This window comes from Strix uralensis, chromosome 11 (genome assembly GCF_047716275.1).
Source record: "Strix uralensis isolate ZFMK-TIS-50842 chromosome 11, bStrUra1, whole genome shotgun sequence".
Classification (NCBI taxonomy): Eukaryota; Metazoa; Chordata; class Aves; order Strigiformes; family Strigidae; genus Strix; species Strix uralensis.
Genome location: NC_133982.1, coordinates 6,323,370 through 6,337,847, shown reverse-complemented (window position 1 = coordinate 6,337,847; position 14,478 = coordinate 6,323,370). Strand labels below are relative to the sequence as shown.

Here is a 14,478-nt window from a genome sequence, read left to right as displayed (position 1 = left end):
AAAAAGCAAGTGAGGGAGAGACAGGAGGAAAGTACAGGAAATAATGTAGGCAAAGTAAGATGTAAAATATATTTAATAAAATAAACAAACCAATTCTATAAATTAAATGTAAACGGGGAAAATGAGGTTATGATCAGAAAATGGGGAGATATGGTATCAGAGTAAAGGCAACAAAGCATGCACAGGTTTTCAATAACAAGCATTAAACCCCTTTATCTCCTTCCAGACTCCTCCCCAGTTCTCACCATCATCTGCAGAACAACTCCAGAGTGTTAACGTCTAATACAGGGGCATTCCTTTAGCTCTCTAAGGCAGGTCAGAGAATGAATAAACACTACTTTGAGGCAGCATTAATTTGAACCATCATCCAACCCACCATTAAGAAGAGAGAATCCTCCCATCTCCTGACCTTAAGCACTCCTCAAGCCCCACAGAGCAATTTCCAGTCCCCTAAGAAGGGAATGACATTGCAGCCAGGACACCTGTTCTCAACTCTTGATAAACTGAATCAGGTCTCTCTTCAGAACCAGGTTCACCATTTACAACAAAAGCATGCACTAACTCCCAGTAAAAATCTGTGTTCTTTACAGACATAACCAAGTAGTTGTAGTAAATGAAGACAGCAATAATGTTTTAGTCAGCCAGTGAGTACCAATCCTAAACCAAGCAATGCTCGTTTCAAATCTAGGAAAAATGTAAGCTGGTCACATCCCAACTCTGAAACCTAGAGGCCAAATCTAAGAGGTCTAATGATGCTTATCAATTCAAAGCTATCAAATTTATTTTTGATATACAAGGCATCTTATTACTAGATAGCATTAAAAATTTAACTCATAATATTTGTTTTAAAAAGCCAAATTTTGAAGTCTAAAGCTTTAAATAATTGATCAGCATGACTCTAATGTAAAATGTATGTTACTTCTGAAGATTTCCAAGCACAAAACACCCCTAGATTGTGAAAAGTGTAGGAAATGAGCATACCTGATAGTAATCTCTGCTTCATCCCATTGGACTTTAGCAGATGTACTGCCCTCCTTCACTACTCCAAGCAAGGTGGCATGACGTCCAGTTTGCTTGTGCACACATCGACCTCCAACTCTAAGACCAGCATCAACTCCACCAATTACTGCCAGAACAGGCCACACTTCCACACAGAGCATCTTCAACTGCAGTTCTGAAAGGTCAGCCAGACCATGCCTACTATGTTTGCTTTTCTCCTCCTCTTTATTTTCTTTCTCCTCTCTCACCTCATTCTCTTCTCTACTTTGAACTGAGCGACTTTTCTTCAGCTTTTGGCCTGCTTCTTTAAGACACGTCTTGATTTTATTCAGTCTTTCCATCATTTTTTTATTGATGCAATGTGTCCAACGGTCTGTGCGATGAAGGATACGAATGAGTTGGATAGTGGCTTCGGCCAGCACTGCAGCAACAGGACTACAGATGGGGTCACCTGGTAGCAAATCTCTTGGTGTACCACGCATCTGCATATCACAGATTTTCACCTAAGTGTTTAAAGGAAACAGTTTAAAAGTTATCTTCTCAACATACCTGAAGCTCAGGCGTCTCCTGCTGAATAGAAAAAATTACTAGCATTGTCGTTTTTTGCTTTGGATCCTTAGGAAATCCACCTTAACACTGATCTAAAGCTGCATCCCTTCAAACACAAGGATGATGAAATTACAACAGTTCATGGTTTCTCACATAAGACTATCTACATTCTCCCTGGTTTCTGGGGAATGCAATTTTGTGGATAGAACATTAAGTCTGTAAATCAATTCTAATTAATAAAATACATTTCAAATTTTCAACAGATTGCACAATATAGGAATTTATTAAAAGTCTAGCTAGTGTGCAAGTAATGCAGTGCTATGTATGTCATAAACCAAGATGAATGACCAGTGACATTTCCCAGCACTTGTTAGCTACCATCCCCATCCTCCAAAAAACCCAACACCCATAACATTGACACAGAGGAGAACAGAAAGGAAACGATAAACTCATGACCCTGTTAAGGGTTAACCCCAGTGAGGCAGCAAAGCCCCACACAGTCACTTGATCACCCCCCCCAGCAGGATGGGGAAGAGAGTCAAAAGGGCTAAAGTGAGAAAACTCATGGGTTGAGATAAAGGAAGTTTCATAAGTAAAAGAGGGAAAAAAAAAAAAAAAAGGCAAAATTAAATGAAACAAAGAAAAACAAGTGATGCAAAATGCAATCGGTCACCACCAGCTGACCAATGCCCAGACAGTCCCCAAGCAACAGAAACCCCTGGCAAACCTCCCTGCAGGTTTATTGCTGTGCATGATGTATCATATGGAATAGCCCTTTGGTCACTTGAAGTGAGCTGACTGGCTGCACTCCCTCCCAGCCTCTTGCCCACCCCAGTGTACTTGCTGGGAGGGACAGAGTGAGAAACCAAGAAAGCCTTGATGCTGTGTAAACACTTCAGCAATAGGTAGAACACTGTTTTGGTCACAAATCCGAAACACAGCACCATACAGGCTGTTAGGAAGAATACTGACTTTATCCCAGTCACAGTACACCTGTGCAGATGAACATTGAAGTTACCTTCTCTCCTGGATTACTGCTATAGAACATAACACAAGGGTATAACTCTGCTGCATCCACATCTTCAAAAGCTAGTTTTGGCTCCTAGTTAAAAAACAGAACAAAACCCCTCAAACTTAGAACATTTTAACAAGCAAAAATATGAAATGTGACAAAGTTATACCTGTATTATAATCCTTGTAAGTACTGAAACTGTCACACGTCTTAACTATCATGCTTAGCTTTATACAAAATACCCATGCCAAATTACTGTTGGAAAAAGCATCAAAAAAACCAATTATGTTAAATACCTCTCCATTTTTACCAAAGGAAATAGTTCTTGCTTCCATATCTAATACACATGTGATGAAATCTCCTTGGGTAAAGCTGGACAAAGTCAAAGTTTGTTCTCCATTGTGATAAAGGTTACCACTATAGGCTCTATATAGCCACATATCTGAGGTAGTGCGATGGTTAAAATCATGTACTGGCCAGCGAGAAACTCCTACACATGTGCCTTCATTGCCTCGATTTTCCTTCACAATGTAGAACTAGCAGGCAAAACAAAAAAAAAAAACAGAGGAAAAAGTCAACAATACACATTTTAACACGATAACGTAATGAAAATTTAACTTACACATACTTATGTATACTTTTAACTGTTTTACTCAGAAGCTTTTAATAAAAAAAAAAAACCCACAAACCACCAAACAAGCTAATAAGCTAAAATCATGCTCTACCTCTAAAATGACATCTTGGTGTATAAGGTCAGTCATTAACAAGTCATTTAAACTTAACCTACTAGTAATTAAGAAAACTGTACGTAAATACACAAAGAAGTTGTTTTGTTTCCCAGACTCAAAACGTACACAACCCAGAAGCTGTGATACAAGTGCTAAAAATAGTATTACAGAAATAAATAACCTTTACTCCTCACGTACACAGTGAGTGATTTACAGAGCTTCAAGTAAAAAAAAGAAGTGTTATGCTCAAAGATGGTGCTAACAGGGACTACAACTGTGTATGTATCTATATTCCTAAAAAAAATTACTCCAGATGATGTATTAAAAGCTGGTCTTAGAGAGGCTGATGTTTCTTCTGGCAAGAAAACAAAATATTTTGTGAAGTCTTTTTCTAAAAAAATTCAAAATATACGTATTTCAGTATGTAACTTTTGCAAGACAATGCACATTTGTGCTGAGTATGGATCTTGGGTCAAGTACCATGACCCCCGTAAATACACAACACATGTTCACAGTTTCCAATCTGTGTACTGAAATACCCAAATGGCAGTGCTCAAAAGTAGCCACAAACTCTTCACTTTGGATTGAAAATCATAGAATCATAGAATGATTTAGGTTGGAAAAGACCCTTAAGATCATGAGTCCAACCATCAACCTAACACTGCCAAAAATGTCATTTGCTCAAGAATGTTGTCGTAAGGGAAAAAACATAGGTAGCTGTTGTTTATAAATCATAGTATATTTCCAAAATAACACTAAGAGAAGTTAAGAAATACACTTTTATGCAACCTACCTTCCACTGGTAACACCCAGAAGTAACTCCAGTGGATGCTAAACCATATCCTTTACCTCCACTTCCGTGAGTTAGAATCTGCCCATTCTCCACTATGCAGCACTGAGCTTTCTCAGGGTCAAAGGACACTTCCTGTATAGGAAGATTCTCATCTTCATCTTCAGACTCTCCTTGCTTCTACCAGAAATAGGACAAAATATTTGTGGTAAATGTAACTCAACTGCATTCAGTCAAAAGAGGAAGTAAAAGCATCATTACCTGTAGCTTCATTTCTTGTTCTTTCTCCTTTATTTGAATTGCATGTTTAGCCTGAGCTATTGGAGTCTCCCACATGCAGTCAGACAGAAGTGAGAATAATCGTTCAACAACCTGGTGTATTAGAATATAATTCAGATCATTTTAAATCCAAGATGAGGACAACAAGTAATATTATATTGTTTTACTTTGCTTTGTAGGTATAAATGTCAAAACATTTAGTGCTCTTAGATAAGCAAATATCTACACCGAGCCTCACTTGATTTGGATTCTGAACAAACCTATGAAATATTTAGAAGTTTTCTGAGACTTTTTGAAGAAACAGGTGTAAAAGCTTATAACAAGATATAAAGACCTGAGCCATTTGATCATCTTCAACGCCAGATTCACAAGCAGGTAATACAGCTTCTAGTACGTGAAGTGCAAGAAGTCTAGTCCTCAAATTGCCAACCAAGGGAACTCCTAAAGATGGAACAATATGTTAATAATCTGAAAGTGACTTCAGCATCAGGCATGCCCCTATGATGCCAGCTGCACGCCACCAGTGCACAATTCTCCAAAGTGTAACTTGTGTACATTTACTGCAGTTAGTTTTCGTTGTTCGCTATATCACACATGTTCTAACAGGACCTATTTTTAGGAACTGCACTACAGAAATGCAAGTAACCACTGAGCACATTTTGAAAGGATCATACCTGAGCAACACTTCTGAGAAGCAATGTTAAGAAGTACTTCTGTCCACTTTGGAGATGCCATTTTTGACTGAATTGCTTTTGAAGACACAACTCTACGTAGGAAAACAAGAAAGTCTCCCAAGTGCAATTCCGCTGCATGTTGCTTTCGGAGGGCAGCTAGGAAGTTAAATTAAAAGTTTTCATTGTTGTTATTACCTTATTATTACATTATTAGTAGTCCTTGTCACTGGCAACAAACTGTTCTGTAAGTAAAAATCCAATGATCAGTTATTACATGATGACTGGCTGTTAAGTTTGGATGGCTGATAGGTGCCCACCAAGCTGCTCTCTCACTTCTGCTCCTCAGTAAGACAGGGGAAGAAAATAAGATGAAAAGCTCGTGGGTCAAGATAAGGGCAGTGAGATCACTTAACAATTGCCATTGTGGCAAAACAGACTCAACTTGGGGAAGATTATTTTATTGCCAATGAAAAATAGAGTAAGACAAAACTGAAACACCCTCCCCCCAACCTTCCCAGGCTTGACTTCACTCCTAACTCTTCCACTTCCCCACCACCGAGGCGAATTATTTGACGACTTTAATCTAATTTACACAGTTAAGAACGACACAACAATAATCAAAATATAGTAGAGTGGGTGAGGGCCTCAGCATTCAGTGGTTTCTTTTATTACGTTTTCTGGTAGTTCAAAATTGTAACAGAAATGATGCAAGGTAATTACCTCTGAAGTCTCTCTTCTCATTGTCCCCATTTGAATCTGTCTTTTTTGATTCTACTTCATCTTCCTCACCTTCACCTTCTCCAAAGGAAGCCATAAGCATCACACCAGCTTGTGATAACAAGTTCTTCAGCTGACTGCATAATAAATCCAGCAAAGACTGGACCACCTTTGGGCTCAGTTTGTCAGCATAGGTTCTATACACAGACACAAGGAACAATAACATAAAGACACAACTATAAACTCAGTGCAAGTGATGACCAGGCCGAACACAGCACTAATTCCCATTCACTCTATTGCAGCAGGTTACTCTTCCGCATGCTCCATAATATGTTTGGCAGATTATTCTTCTTTGAAGCCAGTTTTTAAGACACTTTAAAACTGTCCAATCTTTGGAATCAAAGAATACATTTCCAGTACTTCCTAACGGAAAAAGAACAACTTAGTCACTTAAACATAATCCACTGCAACTCCCAAGGACAGGGTGTTGTTTTTGTGGGTTCAGGGGGTTTTTTGGTGTGAGATTACTGGGGTTGTTTTACATAATGGATTTGGCAGGTAAATGCAAAGTGTTGTATGAACACTGAAATGAAGATGCATGTACTGAATATTAAATAATACTTCTGCTCCAAATAGAAAATACTTTCCCCACTGCTTTTTTCTTTAATGAGTTAAACTAAATATTTAAGCATTGATAGGATTTTGGATGCTGTTCCCTGGTCTAGCATTGGCCAGTATTCCTCAGAAAATTACTTTATATTCTGAAAAGAGGCACAATGTACTGCTCTGAAGAACTCCCACCACATTATTGGTATTGCTTTTACACAGCAACAGAATGTCTCATCACATCAATAGAACAGATACAGATAAAAAGCCAAACTAGAAAAAGGGGGAATACTAGAATACAGTGTTTACAGACCATAAAGTTCTAACTATTCTCGTCCAAACTCCTCACAATTTAAAAACATTTACAACATCTTATGTGCATCTTTATTATGAATAATGTGGCTACTTTTCTTTTTCCCACCCTTCATTATATGCTTTTGAACAACACCCATTGTCCTAAAGAAAGATCACACAAAAGAAGTTATTTTTAGAGGGTGCTGAAAAGCTTAACGATTAATTTTTCTGAAAGCAAGGAAGTACTCGATACTTACCCTGTGGTGATAGCGAGGATTTGAAGTAGTCTTGTACTGGCTACTTTCAAAGCTGTGCTGAGCTGAGAAATACCACTTTTGGGCAGCAACTGCAGTGGTTGTCCTAACATGGTGTCAGTGCCACACAACTGCGATAGCACATTTAGCAGACCAGTGGAAATGGCCAAGGAGACATCAACAGGCTGATAGTGCACACTTAGAGCAAAGACTGTTACCAACAGAAGACGCTGTTGTGCTTCTGATTAAAAGATTAAAATAAAGTTGGTTTTAATTACTAAGCTGTTTCGAGTAGGAATACTAAGACAGAAAAACAGCAGATTATTTTTTAAATAAAATTTAATTAATTCAATTATCAAGTAAAGAGGTTTTTTTATCAAGTAAAGAGCCTTCTTTGTCAGACACTTTGAGGTAGTCTTTCTGATGTACCATTGTAGCCCCCTTTAACTCAATGCAACCTCTATGTCAAGGTCGTCCAAGGAAGAATATCACGTAGTTTGTGATGTAGATCTTCTGAGGTTAAATCTCAAACAAGAATCTTCTCTCCAGGTTAAGGATAACTGGGTGAAATACTTCATTTTCTACTTGTACTTCAAGTTGATTCTTAAGAAATGTCTTTCAGTTCCATTTTAATTTGTTAGTTAAACAACAGAACAATTCAGGTAAGAATGCCCATTAGGCTCTAAAACAAACTAAATTATTCTCTTCTGTACTGGAGCTCTCGGTGAGTGCATGTACAAAGCACAAAGGGGTGCAGAGTTCCAGTTATACCTTAAGAATAGAAGCACACAGCAATACCTGTGTACAGAACAGGAGAAAGGCCTTTCAAAACAGGCAAGATGCCCTGTTCTTTGGTTGAATGAAGGAAAAAAGTTTGGAGACTTTTCATCTCTTCAGAAAACTGCTTATCCCTGAAAAACCTAAAAATCACTGTGAAGCACCAAAGACATGGGTGATTGTGGAGGACTGTAGTATGTGGAATAGGAAGACTGACAATACTTAAAAGTCTTAAAATAAAAAGGCCTAACACTTGAAGAAAATTAAGACAGAAAAATGTCAAGAAGTTTCTCTCTTAGGAAAAGAAGTCACACAGATACTTCAGTGAATTATGGTCACTAATATCAAAGTCTGTCTTGTTAAACATATAAACTGTTGTACTGTGTATTAGGAGACATATTTTGCAAATCTGGTTTTCACTCACCTATGTGATGCTTATTAGCTTGCAGAGCTCTCTCTAACGTAGCAGATAATTGCTGGTAAATTTTGTGCACAGCCACCTGGATTTCAATTTGAATACTTCTCTTAGCTGCTCTGATACCATCCTGGGTCAAACAAATAAATATTACAAGGACTGATATATTTTTATCACCCAGTTATGCAAACAGCAGAAACTATTAAAGTACCTACCTGGTAGTGATGCAATCTTACACTCTCTCCTTTGGCACCTGCATGTCCTACAGTGCCCAAACCAAAGCAGCCAGCAAGAAACTGTAGTCTAACAGAAGTAAGCAATGAAGAAGACTGAAATCCTGGTACTTGACGACTTCCCATTAATGGCACACTGCCTTTTTCCTCCATCCCCGATAGAAGCACTAAAATCTGATGAAGTGCTTCCAGACGAAGCTAAAAATAAAGGCAGGCAAAAAAAGACAGTATTAAGTAGCAAGTATCCTTAGAAATTAGAATTACATCATCTTCAACCGTAAGTGAGAACGAATGAGGTAGCTGTTTTCTCATCACCACTTTCTTTTAAAAAAAAAAAACAACCCAGAATTCTTTATGTAAATAAACTCTAAAATGAAACTTAAAAGTTCCCAGTTACAGTTAAAATATTTTAACAGAAAAGAGAGGAAATATGTCCTTAATATACAGAATTTGGATAATGTTTTTAAAAAATGAGCACCATGTATAAAGAATAAGAGAGGGTATTAAACTGAAATTCACCTCAGCCCTCAACTGCTGCTGCTCCATTGCAATTATTGATGCTTGCGGACTGGTGGACATACTTTCCTCTGGTTCCTTAAATCCTGGCGAGTTTCCCACATCTCCACTTACAAAGCTGACAACATTTTCAATCAGAGTATGAACTCCAAGGGATCTTGAGAGATCAAAATCGGACTCAACAAATGAGTAGGAGGAAGTGTATAACCAATCTCTGCTGTGTTTCAGTCGAGCCCATGAGTCACTTAAAGATTCCACTTGACTATGTATTGCTCCTAAAGATATACATAATGAAGTCTCATAAATTCCAATTCAGCAGGTAACACATTTTGGCAGTAGGTAAAGACTGAACTGTTGCTATTCATACAGGTGGAAAATGGATATTCACGTTATTTATACCATGCATTAAGCAACTTACAGCAAAACACTTGATTTAAATTTACAGCAGTTTCCCTAAAGGAAAGGCTGTATTTCTTTCAGTTATGTTAAGCAGTATTGCAACACGCTGCCATGTGAGAAAACAAAAAGATAGAAGCCACTCAAACTGCTCAGCTTAAAGCTAGAACACTGAATAAAAATGCTTTGCAGCTAAATGACAAAATAGTAAAGAAAAGATCTGCTACAACAGAAATTGTGCACTTTGGATATTTTAAGGTCTAACCATAAAACAAGAGTGTTTTTTGGTTTTAATCAAGCCACTGTACATTTCATAGTTTTGAAAAAGCACGTTATTTTGATGAAATATTTACAGAATCTAACAGAGAACATTTACTTTGTTATGATTCAAGATAAATAGATACATGTATATTAAATACTATCTACAGCATATATTAGATCTAGATCTTTGTCATCTGGCAATTTCACAAGTCTATCTTCAAGTATTTCCTATCACATTGGCATGTCATTACACTACCTGAAACTTTACCGTCACTAATAAATGTACTTCAAATGACCATGAGCCATCCACTTGCAACACTGGAACTTATTTATCACCATATATTTGATCTCATTTCCAAAAAGTTTTGCTAGAACTCTCTTCCTGGCACAAATGAGTGCAATGTCACTAAAGTCATACCTTCATCAGCAGTTAACTGATATGCATCAATTAAATATAGGTATCAATGGAGAAGGTGGTACTTTATGATTTCTGTAAATGCTGTTAGCTGACTTGGAGCTATGCAAGGTATTACAGGAGGGCAGATCCTGCTCAAAAGAACTTTCCATCTGTATAGATAGATATGTGAAAACCTAATGTAGGTTTAAATTCACTTGGAAATTTTAGTTTGAATTATCTTAAATAATCTACATAGAATTTTTAAATATTAATCTCTGTTGTGCACAATGAGCTACAGTTATCATTTGGAGAATGATATTCACAGTATTCGTACAAATCTATGTGATAATTCACGGTACTCGTACAAATCTCCATTAATAGTTCAGGTTTTAAAATCTGTCTGCAGGGTATCGGCCTCAAACGTTATTAAACATAGCCGTTTTCAGGGAAAAGTCACACAAATTCATAGAGATTAATCTGCTGAAAGCTTTCTTTCATCAGTGAGGCTGAGTTCGAATGGTAACAGATGGATACTAGTTTCAGGACCTCCTTTAAACACTGCCTACCTGCAGCAGCTTTGGTAAGCAGCTACTCATAGGAACACGGAAAGACAGACACATCAGTTTTTGAACTTACGACAACTCTCCTGGCAACCATTCTACACCATTCTTTTCCTCAGGTAAAGGCAAAATGCTATTATTCTGTCCACCAATCTGCACCTGGAGGTCACAATTTGTATCTTCACGCAACTTATGAATTCAAAATACTGTGAAATTTTGCTCTTCCTCTGTAAATTAGGTAGTTAATCTCCACTTAGTTGCCAAAAAATTTAATTGTGGGGGATATTAATTATGAAAAGCTGTTCACATCCCCTCTCCTTTTCTGTAAATGTGTTCACAGGCATTTGCATGGCATTCCTTATACTTGCTACTAAACAGATTGCAACGGCTTCACAAAGAACCATCACAGTACTCAGCTCATACTAAGTATTTGACAAAAATATACACACACAAATTTATTTTGGATAATGCAAAAATTAAGTTTAAACATTGCTCTTCAAAGTGCAATCTAATTTCCTAATTTCTGCTAGTTTATGTAACACAGCAATATTACCTGGTTTACAGAGAACAACCTATTTTGTCATGTTTACTATGAAATAATTTAAAGAAATTCTGTTACTCAATTTTACAATTTATATGTGGTGACAATATTTAAAGCAAAAGTAAAGACAGATACCACCTTACCCTAATTTTAATATTAAGTCTTATTATGCTTGTTTTAAAACTCTCTATTAAAAACTGAGTTATATGCTGAAGTGAAATTACATGCAGGTGAGAAACATAAGATAAATAGGAGGGTGCTAAAAGGGTGCTAAAACAGTTTCATGTAGGAAGGAGTTTCCTAGCATATGCATGGTGAACAGAGCCCAAGGGAGAGGATAACCCTCAGATTACCTACAGGAAGCATAGTCAAATCATTACCAAGTCCACAGAATGTTGCCTACATAGTAACAACTATTTCAAAAGCATCCTTAAACTCTACAGTCTTTCAACAGCAAGAGAGCTTAAAGCATCCCAAAGTGACATTAGCTTCCTGTCCTCTAAGTGTCCTGCACTATGCTATGCCACTATGAAGCACAGCACAGAATCAAAGGATTTGTAAAGAAACAAAAAGCAATTCCAGTGTCTTAAGTCATAATCTTTGAAAGGTCTCCTTTAGCTTAACAGAACAACAGAAGACAATTTACCTTTGATAGTCAACAAATCTTTTAGGAAAACCACCCCACCAATATTAATAAAAACCTAAAGCATTTCATATTTGAAAAAAGATGAGGTCTTAGCTAATCATTTTAGTATTAAATGCAAGAATATTTAAATGTAAGAACAATTTAAAATTGAAGTTATAACTAAAAGTATAGAATTTAAAAACCAAGTTGTCAGAAGTCAAAGTAGTATACTTCAGAATTAAAAACATTTAAGAATTAGGGCACACAAATCTAAAACACAGTAATTTTTTTTTCTTTAAGATGTTAAATATCAATAGAAGAACAGAAGAATCAAAAGTATGATTGTATATTAGAGCTTAGCTTGATTCTGTGTAATATCAATTACACAGAATGGATTGCAGCTTAGCACTTCCATAAGCCTCTACAATCACATGAACAGAGTTGCACATAAGAATAAACTTTAAGCTTACAGTAAAAAAAAAGTTACTTGTCCTTATAAGCCAGCTTGTAATAATGAGTTTTCTAAATGAATGTGGCACAGCTGCAATACACACTTCATAAAACATAAAATATGTAGGGAAGCTATAGAGACAAAAAAAATAAACATGCCATCAGTTACTTGCTTGAAGCTCTTCTTTTTTCTGGGGCTCAACTGGCCAAAAAGGAGTAAATACACTACACCACACAAGAATCAGAAGACAAAAGCAGACATTTGAAACAGAAGGTAACATATTCATAAAATCTCTTCCTCATATTATTCTGACTTAGACTTAAATGATCAGTCTCATCTCAACCAATACAACAATATATCAAGCAGCAAAGTTTGGGGGAAAAGAATATTTACTCTTGTTTTGAATTAATATAGCCTAGGTAACTTGCTAAATTCTTCACCTTCTTTTCAGGGGAAAAAAATATATCCCCTTTAACACAGTTATATGCATACACCAAGACACTTTTACATACCTTACTCAAACACAACCTTTCAATTTCAAAATGCAGAACTCATATTATTACAGGTACACAAAATTATTTCAATTTTATTTGGATTTCATTTAAGTTGCTGCTTTTTTCAGAGTTGCACAATTGTGTTAGTAAAGTACTACAGTACACCCAAGCACACTGAAATCCACTGAATTAAGATTTATGCGAAGTAAGAAAATTCAAGACTGGAGGACTCTCATTTACCTGTCTGTAACTACGTCTACTATTGCACTGCTAAACACGCATTCTTTACTGTTAAGTATCTAATGCAGCATTGAGTATCCCACAGGTACCGTACAGTGTGGGTACAACATTTGGAGGCATATTCTCTGGAAGCCCCCAAAGGGCTTCGATACGAGGGGAAAATAATGATGTGCTCATCACCCCTTATGGCAAAAGTATTGTAAAATACTTTTTCTGCAGGAATGGAAGGAAATCTTTACTAATTCAGAAATAACTAAATAATAGCAAGAAACAAGATACTCAAAGGATCCTCAGGCTGAAGTAGGAATACCACAGTCATATTTCTGAACAGATACAATAAATGGAGGCAGCAATTAAAGATTGGACTGAGTGGCCAAGACATTAACTGAGTAAAAAGAGAATGCCTTTCTTCCATACTCATCTGCAAGACCATAAGAAGACCTTACAGTATTAGTAGTTTTTCTACTGCTAGTTTTCTGTATTGCAATTTATGAATAAGAACATATTTTGTACCATAAAAACAAGACTATAACCAACAGTGACTTTCAATTATTAAGGAAATGTGATCTGAATTTTGAATAACAGTTGCTGCTTTCAATAAACAGAAGTTCTAAGACAAGCCAATCCACTCCAGAGGGAATTTCTCTCTTGCCTGTTACAAAATAACTACTCATTGATACCCTATACACTCCACAATATTTTGACAACTTTGCAAGGATCAAATACTCTGCATAGAGTATAGCTGAGGATAAATTAACCCTCCAAAACCTCAGCTGGAAACATCGTGTGTGGCCATGGTTCTGTACAAGTGTGGTTAAATTCTAGTAAAATTTTGAAGAAGAGATGGGAGGAACCTCATGCCCATAATTTTTTTAAGTGAAAATTCCCTTTTAAGTCTCCAAAATAGCAGAACCTACAGGAAAAAAATCAATGATGATAGAAGGAAAAAACTTTGTTTTCCAATTAGCTCTGCTTGTCAACTTCCTTCACACAGTTTATGGAGAGACACTTAAGAGGACAAATATTTTCAAGGGACTGCTGCAAACTGCAGTAAGATACTATGTTAAAAAACACATTTCAAAGCAAACCCGATTGAATGTTTTGAATAATAAACTTCAACTGAAAGAAATGAGAAGTGGTTCCTGTTTTTCGTATGGTTCTTCTGTAAGATTCTATTTGTTCTTTCCCACTTAACACTGCCAACTCTATATTCAATCCACAAAAATTTGAAAAGTTCAGCTGTAAGCCCCTTAAAGCAACAATGGTTACTGCTGTTTTGTAGAGAGACAAGAAAGAACAGTAGGCTTTACTTTATGTTCATCGCAATTTGAGAAGTGTTTCCCATGTATATTTCTGTTGTAATGCACAACTATCCTCTGCACTCAAAATAGAGATCTTGTCTATCATCTATAAGGCATACATGTTTCTTTCCTCTCCTCCTCATTTAGAGGGACATAAAATTTTCCACTCAAAATTATATGTGAAAGTCCTAGTAGCACAAAGTACAAACACGAATATGGAAAGAACATCTCAAAAAAACCCCACATAACAAGTAAAAATATGCTGCTTGTTTCTCACGAAAATGTCTAATCGTTGCTTCAGGGGAATCTGACTTTGGTGCCACTTAAAAATCCAGCTGGAGAACAACTTGAGGAACAATGCTGTAGTCT

The 14,478-nt window shown here is 36.6% G+C and overlaps 1 protein-coding gene across 13 annotated transcripts in view; it reads right to left on the bottom strand.

Annotated features, from left to right (window-relative positions):
- The window catches only part of HERC1 (HECT and RLD domain containing E3 ubiquitin protein ligase family member 1), a 136,299-nt gene that overhangs the window by 38,057 nt on the left and 83,764 nt on the right, over positions 1–14,478 (bottom strand). For 12 of the 13 annotated variants that reach the window (XM_074880966.1, XM_074880963.1, XM_074880968.1 and 9 more), the window contains 12 exons: positions 8,847–9,118; positions 8,310–8,525; positions 8,104–8,224; positions 6,906–7,143; positions 5,752–5,945; positions 5,032–5,187; positions 4,692–4,798; positions 4,340–4,450; positions 4,082–4,258; positions 2,857–3,096; positions 2,567–2,650; positions 982–1,502 (listed from right to left, as the gene is read on the bottom strand). In XM_074880966.1, coding sequence (XP_074737067.1) covers positions 982–1,502; positions 2,567–2,650; positions 2,857–3,096; positions 4,082–4,258; positions 4,340–4,450; positions 4,692–4,798; positions 5,032–5,187; positions 5,752–5,945; positions 6,906–7,143; positions 8,104–8,224; positions 8,310–8,525; positions 8,847–9,118 — 2,437 coding nt within the window. The remainder of the gene's footprint in view (positions 1–981; positions 1,503–2,566; positions 2,651–2,856; positions 3,097–4,081; positions 4,259–4,339; positions 4,451–4,691; positions 4,799–5,031; positions 5,188–5,751; positions 5,946–6,905; positions 7,144–8,103; positions 8,225–8,309; positions 8,526–8,846; positions 9,119–14,478) is intronic. The other variant, XM_074880970.1, reaches the window with a different exon arrangement.